This window comes from Rousettus aegyptiacus, unplaced genomic scaffold (assembly GCF_014176215.1).
Source record: "Rousettus aegyptiacus isolate mRouAeg1 unplaced genomic scaffold, mRouAeg1.p scaffold_m13_p_17, whole genome shotgun sequence".
NCBI lineage: Eukaryota > Metazoa > Chordata > Mammalia > Chiroptera > Pteropodidae > Rousettus > Rousettus aegyptiacus.
The window spans coordinates 25,384,266-25,401,037 of NW_023416292.1; the positions used below are offsets into that span (position 1 = coordinate 25,384,266).

A 16,772-nucleotide genomic window follows, 5' to 3' on the forward strand; every position below is an offset into this window, starting at 1 on the left:
CCGATGCCCCCGGCTCTCCCGGTCCCCCTGGCCCCAGGTCCACCTGGCCCCCACCTCTCCCCACTGCTTCCTCTCCCACCCACCCTGTGGTGATGGGGCGGGGCGGTGGCTAGAATTTGGTGGTGGGTCACCGGAAGCTCCTAGGGGGTCAGAGGCATGTGTTCCTTATGAGAACTGTTCCAAGACCCCCTCCCCGTGCTAGGCCCGGGGACAGACGCTGGCCTGGCTGGCTGTTGCCATGGGAACCTCCCAGGGCCACCCTGGCGCAGGGACTTCGCATCCTGTCTTGTTCTGAGCCACAGATGCTCCTGATCCCACCACACTGCACGTGCTCACAGCGGATCAGGGACACTGCGGGGGGCGGGGCTGGGGGGGATTGCCCTAAAGCTAGCGACAACAGGTCCCTCCTCCCCCCCACCTCGCACTGGCCACCCGGCCCCCTGAGCCGCCGCAGAAGCCTCTCTCTCCAGTCCTCCTCGCATTGTCTGAGTTCCCTGCCCTCCCCCCCCCGCCCCCCTTGCTGGTCCGCCCTTAAGGTCGCTGCCGGTCGCTTTGGCGGACCTTGGCCCTGCCCGTGTAGGACAAAAGCAGGCCCCCTCCTCACTCGCTGCTCTTTATTCTGGGCCCCAGGGAGACCGGGCCCAGCTCCAGGCTAACTAGACTTTTGGCCTGGGCAGGCCTTGGGATCCGAAACCGAGTCAGCGGCCGGCCTAGGGCCTTGGGCAAGACGCCCCCGGCACCTGAGGGCTCAGCTTTTTCATTAAAGTGGAAACGGTAGATAGCCCCTTGGTAGGTCATTGTGAGGATAAAATAAGTCACTCAAAGATAAACGGAAGTGTTTTTAAGCTACAGAATACTGTAATGACAGTATTTATTTTAACTTTACTTATGCCCTAAGGGGACAGCGGGGGGGGGGGGCCTCTGTGAGCTACTGACGTGGGAAGAGAGGGTGTTGGTCCCCAAACCTGCAGCAGCAGCTGGGAGGGAAGAGACGGTGAACCAGCCTTCAAGTCCCAGCACAGGTAGGTGCTGAGGGGACCCCAATCCCTGTCCCTGAGGTGAACTCTATCGGTTCGACAGAAAGCAGAATTTTAAAAGTATCTCTTAATGATGCCAAGGAGGAGTCCGCTGAGGAGGTGAAGAGGGAGGAGCAGTGGCCTCTGAGCTGGACTCCCAAGGACAACAGGATTTGCAGTGGGGGAGGGGACTTCAGATGGGGTGTGGACTGAGGCCTCAGGGGAGGACGGAACAGCCCGGTGGCCAGAGGGCTAATTTCACCTTCAGGAGGAAGCAGACCCTCCCACAAGCCAGGGCATGTCTAAGGGGGAGCTTTACCACAGGAAACGGGGAGGGGTGCCCCTGAAGGCCTTCGGGGGGCAAGGGTCAAGGGATGAGGGACGCTGTGTCGCTGGTGGCCAGAAGGGTGGACTGAAGCGATGTGAAATTGGAGGCGTCAGCCAGGGCCCCGGGAGGCCTGATTTAGATCACAGAGTTAGCATGGGCTGGCCTTGGACGGGACAAGGACAGAGGAGGCCCAGAAGTCAAGGACGCCCTCAGCTCCCAGCCTCCTGGCGGGGGTGGGCAGGGATGACGGCATCCTCCCGCGCTGCTGGGGAAGGAGGAGGGGCCGAGCTGGTTCTGGGGGGGGGGGGCGGGAAGCTGCTGGGCCTGATTTGCAGGATGTGGGGTGGGGACGAGCAGCCCTCCAGCACAGCCCTCTCTGCTCCTACGTGTCTCGTCATGCCCCCCCACCCCGCACCCCCCTCCGCTCCTGTCCAGGACAGAAGCCATTTGGAGAAATGCTCACCAGCATTAGCCTTCTGCCCTGACTGAGCCTGAGGGGAGAAGGGAGTGATCCTTTCCGAGCCAGAGAGACAGGTCACGGGGCCGGGCGGGACAGGCAGAAACCTGAAGGCTTGTGCTGTGCAGAGGGACATGTTACGTGGTGACCTGGAAGGCCAGTTGCCCGAGGGCCAAGCAGAGCCGCAGAAATGCCTGCTTGTCTGGGCTGTGCCCTGGGACCCGCCGATGTGGCTTCATAAAGAGGGACCAGTGCAGAAACCTGCGAAGAAACGGCCACCCCACAACCCCCGCGGACTGGGCCACCAACTCTTCAGAGTGGCCCCGCCTTTTATCTCAATGAGAGGCAGACCTCCAGGGAGTGATGGCCATAAACGTCCCCATTTTACAGACGAAGAAACTGAGAGAGAGGAGGTGACTTGCTCGGGGTCCTGTCACAGCTGGACAGTGACAGTGACGAAGGCTGGGCCCCGGGCAGCCCTCAGGACACCAGTGGACGTTCGACATGTGCGGTACTGCCGCTCACGCCTGCCCTCCCTGCCAGCAGACCGGGATGCTGGAGGCGGCATCCGAGGGCCCCTCTCTGCGTCCCTTTAGCTGACTCCCCCTCCGCGAGCCTCCGTGCCCCCATGTCGGCCCCCTGGGCACCCGGCCCTGGACGGCCCCGGCTTGTGGGTCGGAGCAGGTCATTCCCGAACGGTCCTTCAAGAGTATCAGAACCTCCTCCTGTGTTGTTCACGGGTGGAAACGGGCCCAGCGAGGAAGCGATCTGTCCGGGGTCACAAAGCTTGCTAGGGAGAGAGGAGGCCAGAGCCCACGGCTGCTGACCCCTGACTGAGAGCCCCCCATTTCCCCCTCCCCACCCCTTCTCTCTCTGGCTCGTCGAGCTCGGCATTTAGGCTGTGAGACGAGGTCTGGAGGAGCCGCTCGCTACCCGGCAGGTTTTCTCTCGCTGTCCCCAGCAGTGACGTCTCTCAGGGCTCTGTCTGCAGAGACCTCTGGTGGCCACAGGGGGGCAGCAGCAGGAGGGACAGAAGCTGGGCACAGGGTGAGCGAGCGCTCCGTGGCTGATTGTTGAATGAATGAGCAATCCATGAATGGGGGCTCTTTGGGGAGAGCTAGGAGGCCAGGGCCGTGCTCATGCAGCCAGAAGGGCACTTTGTGGGGTCCTCAGGGCTGAGACCTCGTCGAGGCTCTGAGCTGCAGGAGCGGTGGCCTGCAGGCATGAACCGTGTCTGGGTGCTAAGACAGTGAGCAGGCTTCCGTCACTCAGGCCTCGACCTGGTCGCCACACTGTCCTCTGCGTCAGTGAGGCACGCCTCTCTTTAGGTGGTCTGCCCCGTTAGTGAGAGGCGACTCTCAGGGACGACTGCGTTCCAGACCTCTGGGGCCAGCATAGGCCTGCATAGGGCTCCACAATCATCGTCTTCCAGACCCCATCAGGGGAAGGGGTCTGGCACCTCTGGGGCTTCTGATGTCAGTCCCCAAGACCCCTGTGCCCGCCTTTCCAGGGTGTCTTGTTCTCATCAGACAACCGTGCTCCTCCCCCCCTTTCCCACCTCATTCTCAGCAGCACCCCGGCCCTCAGACCAGCCCTTCTCCCCCCAAAATAATGGCTCGCATTTATGCAGCCCTGTACAGCTTGCAAAGGCTTTCCACACGTCTCCACTTATTTGACGTCCCCTTGCTTGTGACAGGAAGGAGAGCAGGTGTCGTATAATACAAAGAGCTTCACGGGCTAGTGGCGACCCTGGGAGCGAAGCACTGCTCTGGGCGGTATTTGAACGAGTGACCGTGGAGGGGAGTGTGGCTGACTGTGAGAATGTGCAGGTCGAATGGCTTCTGGGGATGACAAGGCCCAGGGCGTGTCTACGGGAGCCGGTCTGAGGACGGGAGGAGGACATCTGTGTCCAAGGCACCGAGTGGTCAGAGTTGGGTGGACTGGTCGGGGAAGGGAGTGGGCGGGGGGGGGCGGTGAAGTCACTGAGAAAGACGACAGGATCCGGGTGGAAAAGACCAGGAGCCAGTGGCCAAGTCTCAGTAAATGAGGCCAAGTCTCAGGACCTATGGTTGGCAATCCTGACAGGGGAGGAGGGCGGGCTGGCCAGGTGGGCTGAGCCTTCAGCCGGTTTCCAAGGGGCAGGGGAATAGTGGTCTGGGAGCTGAATGGGGTGGGGTGGGGGGTGGGGGGCCACAGACAGATCCAGAGTTTCTGCTGAGCAGTCAGGGCGGGGGAGCATAGAGAGCCTCCATGTGGGTTTGGCTGAGGGCTGCTTAGGGAGCAGAGGAACCTCCTGAGGAGAAGCTACCACATTTCTGGTCAACAGCGGGGTACCAGGGAGCTCCCCGCCCACGGGGAGGGGGGTCAGGGGTGTGGTCAGGCTGGGGGGTGGCAGGCGGAGGCGACTGTGAGAGGAAGTCCCGAGTCCCTCCTTGTGGTGACTCAAGGAAGCAGGAGTGTGAATGACATTCACCCTTCCAGTCTCTGAGGGCAGAGGTGGCGTTTGGGCTTTTTGCGGAATCCCAAATAAATGCTCTTTGAAGGTGAGCTGGAAAATCTGATCCTGTGTTCAGTCATGAACTCTAAAACCACAAAGTGCTCAGAGTAAATAACAACCCCACGTTTGGATGACACTTTGAATCCACAAAGTATTTAAACTGTCTTTCACCGTGCATTTTCCTCATTTCCTACCTAGTGCAACCCTGTGAAGTGGGCGTTATCAAGGACGGAAGTCAGAGCATTTGCTAAAGGTCACATCCCTGCAGCGTCAAAGCTGGGATTAAACTCCACGCCGCGCTGCATTCTAAGTGCATTGATGGTTGCAGCCCTTTAGAGAGTTGCGTTAAGGAAAAAAAAAAAAAAGCCCTTCGTGCAGTCCGTTCTTTTTGCATCTGACCGTTGACGGCTCCTTCCTTAGCTTCTGTGCCGTCTTTTCGCTTTTCAGGGAATTAATGATTTCTCAAAGCAGACCTCCACACCTCACTTTTTCTCTCCGCATGACCTTAGAGCTCCTAAAACGGAGACAGTTGACGGCTACTGGCTCTGTTTTGACAAGCTCGGAGACGCAGGACAGCGAGTCAGAACGACTCCGCTTACCCAGCCGGCACCGGCGGTCAGCGGCTGTGGGCAGGACCGGGAATTCAGGGAGGGGACGGACCACCAGCCCCTACTTCCGCCCCTGAACCCCGGCTGGGAGCTGGGCTCCGGATAAAACTAGGTAAGATCGTCCAGGGGTGGCTTCAAGGCCCCCGTTTCACCTACACTATTGATGTCACCCACGTCATTCCAAACTCTCGCTTTCGAAAACCTTTGGAGAGGAGGCTGCGGTTAGAAAAGCGACGTTAACCTTTCCACTGGGCTTAAAGGGCGGGACTTTGGCGGCGGGTCCGGTTATAAAAACCCTGCTTAACAATGAAACAGCGCGTTCGACTAGGTCCAGCGCCCCAGAGCGAAGTCCCCAGATCCGTCCTCGGCGGGCCCTCCGGGAGGACCCATTTTCACTGTGGGGCAACGACAGATTTGTTTGAGCTCATGCATCGAAACGAGCAACCAGAAAGGCAGTTTGGAAAACCTCTTCCGCACGGTCACGTTCGTTCCCTTCTTCCATAATATCTTTAGGGCTGTGTGCAAGGAATGTGAAGTTCGCGTCAGGCGACTTTAAGATATCGCCTCCCCTGGGCGGAAAATAGTTGCGTCCAATCCCGGCGCAGCGCCCGTCGGCTGAGGAGGCGGGGCTGTGACGTCACGCGCTGGGCGGGGCCGGACGGTTCCAAACGAGCGCCGGGAGGGGCGCCCCTTCCTCAGGCGGAGCGGGCCGCCGCGGGGCCGACCCTCTGGGATCCTCACGGCATTTGTGTGGACGTTAATTAAAAGGTGCGGGAGCCGTGTGCGGGCTGGCGGCGCCCCGCTCCGCTGCGGAGGGGACGCGCGCGGGCGCCGTCCCCGTCGCCGCCCCGCCTCGTGGCGGCGTCCACTTCGCGCCGGCGTTCGGATTTAAGGGCTGGGAGCCGGTGGCGATCTTTAGGGATCGCCCAGCGAGGGGTCACCATGGCCCCGGTGGGAGGCGGCCCGCGGCTGGTGCTGCTCTTCAGCGGGAAGAGGAAATCCGGGAAGGACTTCGTGACCGAGGCGCTGCAGAGCAGGTGTCAGTGGGGTGGGGGAGGACTTGCCGCATCACGTGATCCCGGGGGTGTGATGGAGTGAGTTCCGTCTGGAGTCGGGTGCCCCGGTTGAGGGGCGGGAGGAGCACGGGGCGGCGGGAGGTGCGGGGTTGTCCCCAGCACGTAAAACAGCCGTCCACGCACGCCCACCCCGGAGAACCAGGCGACCTCTTCTTGCAAAGATTGTAAGCTCTAGCTCTCTCTTTCGCCAAGAAGCATTAAGGGCACTTTTTGTATACCGTTCGTAATCCACGCGGCAGTGTTGGGCAATAACTGTCACAGGTGGGGAAACTGAGTCACAGGTAAAGGATTTGCCTAAGACCACACACCAGTTGTGTCTGACTCTAAAAACAAACCCTCGCCCAGCACACCACTTAACAGCTGGGGTTGGTTGTTTCTCAGGCTTTATCTTGTGTATATTTAATTCTCAAAGTCTCTTTGTTAGGTACCATGTGGTTTATAATTAGTCAATAGCCCCATTTCACAATGAGGAAACCGAGGCTCTGTAAAGTTAAGAAACAAAAATGAAAACAAAATCCAAACTTGCCGGGGTCACAAAGTCATCCGCAGATCTAGGACTCAAATTAAGCTTCAGTCTAGCTCTGAGGAACGGGTTCTTTCTGCTCTACCTCACTGCCTCCCCGAGTAATACCTTTCTGTCTGTTTTCTCTCAAAGCGAGGGGTCCTGTGTGGGGGCATTTTGGTGACTCATGGGCTGGGGGAGTAGAGGACCAGGGAGAAAGCAGAGCGGGGCTTGGCTCCTCTTGAAGACCAGTGTGGCGGGGGTCCGCGGAGGCTGCGTTTGGGCACTGCAGGGCTTCGGAGAGGTTGCGGGGGACCAGGGCAGAGGTCACCATCTGAACCTTTCACCAGGTGTCCACCACCTTTTCCCAAGTTGCATTTCTCCTTCGCCCCAGAGGCAGAAGTCACATTGTGGTTCGAAGCACAGTCCGGAATAAGATTGGGATTCAGAGCCTGACTCACCACTTACTAGTTTGTGATCTTGTTCGTTTCTTATCCATTCCGTGCCTCAGTTTTGCCATCCGTAGGATGGGGGTGTTAATAAGGTCATGTTGAGGATTAATGAGGCAATATACGTAAAGGACGTAGAAAGATTTCTGATACTTAGTGAAGGTGCGCGGACTGGATGTTGGCTGCTGTTTTTATTTTACCAAAACTTGCTTCATCACTTGGCATGTTGCTCTGGGCAAGTCAGTTCTCACTCAGCCTCAGTATCCTCAGCTGCAAAGTGGAAATAAGGAGGCCCATGTGACATGTCAGTGTTGTAGTGACAATTAGCACACAGCACCGTACAGTGAGTGAAAGGTTGGTTGAGTTAACCGAACTTGGTGAGTGAATGATTGATGTTTGGTGGCCTAGTCAGCTGAGACCGAGATACCGCTGCCAGCGTTGCTAGGTCAGGGGGCCAGCAGGAACGAACCTGGCCAGAGGGTCGCCAGGCCTGGATGTTCTTGCTGTAATTATAATTTTATTCCTCTTACTGTGAGTTTCAAGCTCTTTCACATTCGAGTTGCATGATAATCCTGTGGGAGACAGAACAGAAACAGTACCCCCGTTTTACAGATGAGAAAATGGGATCAGGGAAGTTGAGGCCTGACAAGGTTAGACGTCGCCCTAGGCCTCGGGGCTCCCCCCGGGGGCCTGGGAGCTCCGGGTAACCGGCTTGGGCCTTCCTGTCCCTCAGACTCGGGGCTGACGTCTGTGCTGTCCTCCAGCTGTCGAGGCCTCTCAAGAAGCAGTACGCTCAGGTAGGTGGCGGCTTGGTGGCACCTGGTGGGTCGGAAGGAGCCCGCTCCCCGGCTTGGGTTGCTGTGGCTGTCGCTTCAGTCGCTAGCAGGGTCCCTTTGACCACTGTTGGCAGGGTGGTGGCCACCTCTCGGTTTTCTGTGGGTGGGCCTTTTGGGGGCGTGTTCCTGTTTCTCCTCCTTTCCCACTGGCCTCAGGCACTTCAGGCCCCCTCCCCAGGGCACGCCCAAGACAGTGCGCCCGGGACAGGCGGGTGGGCAGCTCCGTGCTGTGGAACGGGTGAGGGTCTGCACGGGTCCCCTTGCTCAGGAGGCAGGACGCCACCCATCACCGCCCCGGCGGCCGGCCACAACCCCGGCAGCTCCCCTTAGAAATTCAGTCGCACAAGTGTGCAAGATATGTTATTAAGAGAAAAACAAGCAAACAAGCGAGACTGGAACAGGGTCTAGAGAATGCTACATTTGTATAAAGACGGGGGAAACCTGTAAACATATGTGCTCATATACTCAGCCATCCAACAGATGTTTATAGGGTATGCGTTTGGTGTTGAACCTTGTTCCTGGTGCTTGGGGTGTGTTAAAGGCGGAGAAGGCCACCCAGGCGACTGTACCACTGGTGGCCTCCAGGGAAGGGGCTGTGCGGCTGGGGGACTGGGTTGGGAGAGAGATTTTTCACTGTAAGTGAGTGTCTGTGGTTTGAACTTTGAACCATGTGGATTTCAAAAAAACTAAATAGGGTTGTTAAAATAGGCTTGTAAAAGCTCCACAGAAACTCAGATGGGGTGTGAGGGTGAGGTTCTCACACAGCGAAACCCCCTGGTCGCCTGCACTTCTGTCCGTGACCTCCAGGTGCCCCCGTCCGGCACCTGTGCTCCTGGAGCCTTGGTCACTTAGCCTGAGCCTGGCCTCCTGGGGCCACACCAGATGAACTTGCCCCCTTTTGTGGGACAGCCCTGACCCCAGGGGAAGCTTCCCGCCGTGCTGCTGGGTCCTCTCCCAGCGGCCAAGTGGACCTGCCCACAGACTGGCAGCCGGGGGACGCTGGGGACAACAGGGTCATAGGGCTTCACAGCTGTTTTAGTTGGAAGCTTTGGACACAGAAGTTCCAGTACTCAGCAGACAGGCTGGGAGCCACCCGCCTTAAAACAGAGGCGGGGCCTGGATGCTGCTCCCCAGGGCATCAGAGCAGCCCCTCCTGTCCCTGGGGTCCTCTGGGTGAGTGTGTTGGGGGCAGGAGTGCCCGCAGCCAGGGGGCGTGGTGCTGGCTCAGCAAAGGTGCCAGGGACCTGGGGATGGGGGGGTGGGGGAGGGGCGAGTCTGGGAAGCCAGCCTCCGGGGCTTTGGGGTGGGGGCGAACTATGCCAGAGGAGGTAGTGGGGGATAGGGGACGCCCTGTGTTTCAATTTCCCACTTTAATTGAAGGCTAAGCCTGTGCCCAGGGGAGACAAACGAATTTCAGGATCAGTGTAAGCCAGAAATAATTGGGAAGGTAAAACTGTTGCAGAAAAACCCAACCCAACCAAACCAAACCGAACCGAAAAAACGAAATCACACTACACATTTAAAAGGCTGAGTGGAACAATTTCTGGGTTTTCCCGAGACCGTTCTTCCGTCCGCCCGTGTCCTGAGCCCATGCCCTTGCGGGCCTCTGTCCTGGCGGGACCCCTGAGTCCTCCTGTGGTCCTGGGCGAGGGCAGGCGAGGGCAGGCGTGGCCCTCCCCTGCTTAAGGCGGGACCAGGGAGGTGGCGAGGCTGGGGATGCAGACGCAGTGTGCTTCGGGCAGGAGCACGGCTTGGACTTCCAGAGGCTCCTGGACGCCAGCGCCTATAAGGAGGCCTACCGGCGGGACATGATCCTGTGGAGCGAGCAGAGGCGCCAGGCCGACCCCGGCTTCTTCTGCAGGAAGGCGGTGGAAGGCGTCTCCCAGCCGGTCTGGGTAAGAGTGTGGGGCGGCGGCACCGAGAACACCGGCCGCCGGCCTGCCTTTCCCCGGGTGACTCTCAGGCGGGTCCGTGCCTCTGTTTCCATGGCAACCTCCCGTGTCCAGCCCCCACCGTCTGGCCCCCGGACAATCGCAGGAGCCCCCACACTGGCCCCGGCTTCAGCCCTTGTCTCTGCTGATGCATTCACCACGTGGCAGCCAGAGTGAGTTTTAGAGGCACAAACCGAGTCACGCCGCCCCTCCGCTGAGGGCCCTTCGTCCCACCGACCTGACGAACAATCGAAACCCTTCCGTGGGCTTCCGGGCCTGGAGCGCTGGCCCCGCCGCCCTGTCCGCCAAAGGGCTCCTTGAGCTGCAGCTGCGCTGGCCTCCTTCCCGTTCCACAGACAACCTGAGTTCCTTCTGGAATCGGGGCCTCTGCACCTGGCCCTCCGCTGCCTCACGGCCCTTGCTCTGCCACCCCCCCACCCCCTCCCCGCGCTGGCTCGGGCTCGGCTCTCGCGGCGCCTGGGCGAGGCCTTCCCGACGCCTGGGTCTTGGGCGGTGCTCGCTGTCAGGTTCACCTTACCCTTTTCCAGCATCACCTCCGGGGTGAGGCCTGGTGACTTGGGGACACGTCAGTGCAAGCCCGCGGTGACGCCCCCACCCCCCGGGAGTGTACACACTGGAGCTGGGGAGAGAGGGAGTCAGGCCCTAAATTGATACAGAGCCTGTCAGGTAGAGAAAGATACTGAGGGGCAAAGCCAGGCAGGCCAGGCCCTGAGGGGGTCCGGGCTGCTGCTCTATCCGGGGTGGCAGGAGGGCCCCGAGGGGACATCTGGGCAGGGTCTGAGGCAGGTGAGGGGGTGAGCCGAGTGGGAGTCTGTGGGGACGGGTGAGTGGCAGGAGTGGAGGTCAGGCCATGCAGCTTCTTTGGAAGAGCCTAGGTCTTCCTGCGTGTGGCAGGGGGCTCCTCTCCGTGGAGGGCTCTGAGCAGAGTCGAGGTGCGGTCTGCCGAGGGGCGGGGGGTGGTGTGGAGTGGCGGGGCCGGCTTGGAGCGCCGCGGCGGGGAGCGGGGTTTCTGCAAACGCCTTGAATGCGGAGCCAGTGGGGCGTACCGGTGCATTGCCTGCGGGGTTTGCAGGGCCAGACGCGGCCAGGGATCGGGTTCTGAGCAGCTGGACAAAGACAGTTGTCATTTTCTGAGACAAGGAAGGTGTGGGAGGGACAGGTGTGGGGAGGAGTTCGTTTGAGCAGGGCTGCGGTTGAGGAGCTTGTTGAAGTGCACCCCGATTACGCGGCGACCCGTGGAGCTGCTTGCTCCGCGTCTGTCTCCCCAAGACCTGAGGCCCCGAGAAGGCGAGCAGCAGGTCTGCGTGGCTCAGCCCTGTCCCCGGCAGCTGGCACACGGCAGGTGCTTGCCGTGCACTCGCCAGGTAACCGAGTGAATGGACGTGGCGGCTGCATGGACCGGAGCAGCTGGCCTCTGCGCAGCTCCGTGCACTCAGGCCATGTGCTCCGGCATCCGCGCAGCAGTGAGCGAGCCCACGGCCCCTGCCTTGTGGGGCCGGCCGGCTGCGGCAGACAGACGGGGCACACGCTCGCTCACTCGCTCGTAACCAGGGGTGGCGTTCAGAGCGCCGCGTGCTCAGAGGAACATGAACAGTGTATCAGCATCGAGAGGGACGGGACAGGCGCCCGGCGGCAGGTGACGTGTGAGCAGAGACCTCCGCGCGGTCTCTGCCCCGTGAGGGAGCTGCACGCGCCGCGGCCCTGAGGGGGTCCCCGGCTGGCGTGCGTGACCACGGCCGGGCCGGCCGGCTGCGGAGGGTGCGTGAGGGGTGACGGCGGGAAGGGGCTGCTCCTCGCAGGGCCTTGTCGCTGGGGTGGGAGCTCCGCGTCTCAGCGGGATGGTGCGAGCCTCTGAGAGGTCCTGGGCAGAGGGCTGACGGGAATCACGTCTCCGTCGAAAGAGGTGCCGGGGGGCAGGGGCCAGGCGGAGGCTGTGTTGGGCCTCAGCTCGCTAGTGTGTAAAACGAGTGTGTCAGACTGGCTGAGCTGGCTTTGAAGCCTGGGCCTCTTGTGCAGCGGTGAACTGGCCTGACCACAGAGCGCAGTGTGTGGGTGGCAGAGAGAGTGGGCTGCGGAGGCAGGGGCAGGCGTCCGTCCCAGCTGGCCGGGTGGTGGCGGGAGTGAGGCGACACTTTCCTGGGTTCCGTCCACCCCCACCAGCTCCGCCGTCGTCCCGCGTGTGCAGGGCAGGGCTGGTCTCCCGCTCCCTCTCATCCCCGGCGCCCCGTCCTGCAGCCGCTGCCCCGTGCGCTGTGGCTCACCTGTCTCTGTCTGTCCCCTGCAGCTGGTGAGTGACGCACGGAGGATGTCCGACGTCCGGTGGTTCCAGGAGGCCTTCGGGCCCGTGCTGCAGACGGTCCGTGTGGTGGCCTCGGAGCAGAGCCGGCAGCAGCGGGGCTGGGTGTTCACGCCAGGTGAGCCGCTCACGACCCTTGTCCCCAAGGCTTGGTCGCTGCACAGGCCGCCACCCCACCCGTCGACCAGGCCACTTGCTCCCGTGCTTAGGTCATCCGCCCTCCCCAGCAGGCTGTGGGCAGCGAGGAAAGGGTCAGAGAAGGGGGTCTGAGGCCCAGGACTCAGGGGCGCCCCAGGTTAAAGAGCGGAGTGGGGGGCCAGTGCCCTCGGGGTGGAGGCTTGCCGAGACCTTGGCCTGCGACCCTTGCCTGGGCTGTCTTTTTGGGCCAGCGGGAGGCCTGGCTGGGACCTGGCCCCAGCCCAGTGGGGCCTGACCGCAGGAAGCCGTCGCAGGCGGCCCCGGCGGTGCAAGCCCACAGCCTGCTCTGTGGCGGCTCCGAGGCACAGCTCAGGCCCCTCCTGCCCTAGTCACCGTGCCGTGGGGGAGTTCAGATCCGGGGGGCACGATCCCCGCCCAGGGCTGCTTGTTGTCTGGACACTGTCCACGGGCCGGGCCGGGGCCAAGAGCTTTGTGTGTCACCTTACAGACCCACAGACCTGCCAGGTGATGCCGGCCGCCCTTGTCATTGTCCGAGGAGGAGGCCGGGGACCGAGGGTGTAGTGGCAGTGCAGTAAACGCAGTGCCCTTGTGGCTCGTCTGCGGTCAGCCGGCCTCCACGCCCGCGGCCCGGCGTCCGTCCACACGGAGCCGGCCTGACCTCGCCGTGCCTCCTCCGCAGGGGTGGACGACGTCGAGTCAGAGTGTGGCCTGGACGACTTTGGGGACTTCGACTGGGTCATCGAGAACCACGGAGATGAGCGGCACCTGCAGGAGCAGCTGGAGAACCTGCTGGAACTGGTCCGCTCCAGGCTGTAGTCCATGTTCCGGGAGCGGCAGGGGCCGCCGGGCCCGGGTGGCTGGCTCCGACTGTGGCTGCTGACACTGGCCGGGGTCCGGGCTGGAGTTTTGGGGTGCTGGCGGGTGGCAGACGAGTCGAGAAGCCTCGCTGACCTCACTTCTTTGTGGACTGGACGGCCCTGCCTCTTTGGAGGAGGCTTAAAGGGCCGAGTGGGGGGGACTGGCTGTGCGTGAGGCAGAAAAGTCACCGTCCCCAGGGTGCCCAGCCCATCCGCCCGCGGCGGCCGCACTGCCCCCGGGGTGCTTTCCGCTCCTCGCTCCGGCAAGAGCGTGGGACGCAATAAACCTCCTGGTGGCACGTGCTTGGCGCTCACACTTCCTGGGCCCCCGCCCCGCATGCCCGGGACCCCGAGGGGCCTGGGCTGCCCTGGTGGCTGTGGGTTCCTGCTCTGCCTCCCACCGGGGCCGGAGCATATCCTGCAGAGGTGACCTCGGCCTGGGCCATTCAGGCAACGAGTCTGTTTGTGTTGGAGACAAGATTGGGGTTCAAGGGTCTCATCTTCTGAGACGGCCTCAGGAGAGGCTTGATACAGCAAGTCCCCAGAGGGAGAGAGGTCTCACAGAGGGGCAGGGGCTCCGGAGGTCAGAGTCTCCACATAACCACGGGCCGGCCCTGGGCAAGTCGCGTCACTGAGCCCCAGCTTCCCCACGGAGGGCCTTGGGCTTGACCCCTTTTGCTTACAGAGCCTCATACAATGTCGAAGCCTCTCCTGGCCTCTTCACAGCCACCCCATGACATGGGCGGGGGGCAGGGGGAGTAGCTCCACCTGCATTCAGCAGTTGCCAAGGACCTGGGAAAGTGAAGCGACTTGCCCAGGGTCAGCGGGTAGCAAAGTCGTAGTGCTCAGACCAGAGCACAGGCCGCCTGACCCGGGTACGGTGCAGAGTCCCGGGGCTCATTCTCCTCCCAGAGATTCTGTTCTCACTGATGAGGGGCCAGCGCGACCCCAGCCGAGCGTCACATGCTGCTGCCCAGTCGCCTCCTGTCCGGAGCCCCTGTCCCCGACACTGGCCCGGGCGCTGTGGAGTGCCAGTCGCAGATGCTCTCCATGGCACTGACTCTGGGCTCCCCGGCACCTCGGGGTGCGCCCCTACCTCTCCCCCAGACCGGAGCTGCTCGTCTTTGTGTCCCCGGAGCCTGGCACCCAGCTGGGGCGGTGACGGCGGGGGACGAGTGACGATCGCCGGGCGCCCGCCACAGCCAGGTGTCGGGCTGGGTGTTTTCAGTACAGCCTTGGAGAGAGCTTTGAGGATTAACGGAAACGAGAATGAAGGAGGAAGGGCTGACCTGACCCAGCGCTCCCGTGTGCGGCCTCCCGCGGCCTCGCCTGGGGAGGACGCGAGCGCACGGCTCGTTCCGGGCCAGGCAGCCGCTGGTGGCAGCGGCAACGCCAGGCCCGGGCGCCGGGGCCGCTGAGTCCCCAGCTGGGGCTCGTCCCCCGCCCTTCGTGAGCCTGTGCCCTTCGTCGGAGGGTGGCAGACAGGGCCCGGCTGGAGCCCTCGGGAACCCGGCCTGGTGCTCTGCCTCCTGGATTTTTCCACACTTCCCTCAGGGAGCCAGGCCACCTGCCTGGGCCACCTGGCATGTCCTGTCTGGGCGAGTCAAGCTGTACCAGGAAGAGGAGGCCACACAGGCCACTTCCCGGAAGGGGACGAGGAGGGGACATGGGTACAGACTTGACCTGCTGTTCCTCAGAGGCTGGCTGGGGTCCCGGACGAGGAGGGCCCGCCCCGTGTCCCGGTTTCTGCCCCGGCGGAGGCAGTGTCTGCGGGGCGGAGACCTCACCCGCAGCGTTCCTCCCTCGAGCTCAGGATTTCCTGGCACGTGGGACCTGAGGTGCGGGGTGTTGGCCCCTCGGGTCTCCCGCGGGATGGTCGGGAGGCCTCAGGACCGCTGGCCTGGGGAGGCATCGCTCCGGCAGGCCCGGGCTGTCCCGGGAGCTGTGCCTTGTCCTGTGAGTGCTGGCCCAGCGAGCCAGCGGGGCCCGCAGCCCAGCCAGGGGTCCACCCGGCCTCGTCCATCACCTGCCCTCCCTCAGCGAGCACCAGGGACAACGGGGCCGCCCTGCCCTGGGTGCTGGGGAAGGGTCCCGGGGAGGACATTAACGGCACTGTGTGTCACAGTCCCTCTGCCGCATGCAGGCTCTTGCAGGCTCGGAATCTGAGGAAATCTGAGGACCGGTGCGGCTGGGAGGCCCCACTCGGGAGGGCGCTGGGCTCGCGGCAGGAAGGGGGCAATGCAGGGTTCGCTCACACCCAGGCTAGGTCACTGCTCAGGCCTCCCTGTCCAGCACCACCCAGGGCTGAACTTGAGTCGATCTAAAAGCAACATAGTTGCATTCGGCTTCTATTACGCCAAACCGGTTCTGGCCCCTCCCCTCCCTCCCTCTCTCCCTCCCTCCCTCCCCCTCCCTCCCCCCCTCAGGTTTGTGGGGCTGGGGCGAGAGGCCTATGTGCTACATGTCAAAATATTTAAAAGTCGCAAATGGAACTAACAAACTGTTAAATAAAATATATTCTAACTTCCTACCTTGACAGAGATGCCGTTATAATGACAAAATGGGGAAATAATGTAACTCGAAGTTGGCAAAAATATGACAATTGATTGAATTTAATTATTATGGTGCATGTCTGGGTGTTCTCTTAATGGGCCAAGATTAGATAAGTAATAAAGACAAATATCATTTCTAAGTTATATAATTTTCCACAAAATTTATTTTTTTACCTATATTTTAGCAAAATCACAAATTACATGGATTTGGTTAAGATTTTCCTAACTTGTGCACTGTTGAGAGCAATGATCTAAATGACAAAAATTCGTCGGAAAGAACACTTTCCGAAAAGCATTCAGAAGAATTTGAATTTTTTGTTAAAATGTGAATCAAAGTAAATATAAAACATTAAAAAATTACAATTCATGTTCATGCTTTTTAAGAAAGTTCCTTTTTAAAATTGTCATCTATTAAAATAAAAGACAAAATGCAAGTTTAAATGCATTAACTTGTCTTTCCTACTCTATCAAAATACATTAGACATCTTTCCACGAAAACACATAAATTTGCCTTGTACATAGTCTGCTGAGTGGCTATACTGCACTTTATGTAAGTCGGCTTCTTATTTATGGACGTTTGGGTGGTCCCCCAGTTTCTGCCGTTACCAACGCTGCTGCAATGAATGCTTTTGGGTAAATCTTCCTCGGTGCATCTGTGGGAGTGTTCCTGTAGGGTGACTCCCAGAGTGGGAATCTGGGTCAGAGGGCACGGACTGTTTCGGGTAGAGACGGCCAAGTTCCCCTCCGGAAACGCTGTGCGCTCGATGCCTTCGTCGGCACGTGCCTCCCGCCCTTCCCAGCGCCGAGGTCTGTGGTCGTTGCCGCGGCGGCGAGCCTTCCTGCCTCCCTCCTGGCATGAGCCTCCTGGAGGGGGAGGGCCCCTACGCCCAGCTTCTCCCCTTTTGCATATTTACCTCTCCAGCACCTCATTCTAATTATGACCTTGCCGAGTCAAAAAACCCTTTGGGAAAAACTGAAATAGACCTGTCCGGGACACTTTTCTTTTTTTTTTTTTTAACGGGATCAACAAATATTTATTGGCTATTTGTTACGGGACAGACACTGTCCGAGCCTAGAGTCAGACAGCCCTGATGAGGTCTCTGCTGCTGTGCCGTTTACTTCTTGTGGTGGGAGACAGACCACAAGCCAACAAGGAAGCAAGAAATGATCGGAGCGTTCTGTGTGCT

General features: G+C 60.6%; 1 protein-coding gene across 1 annotated transcript; it reads left to right on the top strand.

Moving 5' to 3' along the window:
• The first annotated feature begins 5,689 nt into the window (after window positions 1-5,689).
• PMVK (phosphomevalonate kinase) lies at window positions 5,690-16,026 on the top strand. Its single transcript, XM_036234851.1, has 5 exons — window positions 5,690-5,943; window positions 7,667-7,730; window positions 9,512-9,664; window positions 12,006-12,135; window positions 12,856-16,026. Exons 1-5 carry the CDS (start codon window positions 5,849-5,851, stop codon window positions 12,990-12,992), a joined length of 579 nt encoding a protein of 192 aa, XP_036090744.1. The 5' UTR covers window positions 5,690-5,848; the 3' UTR covers window positions 12,993-16,026.
• Window positions 16,027-16,772: the final 746 nt, after the last annotated feature.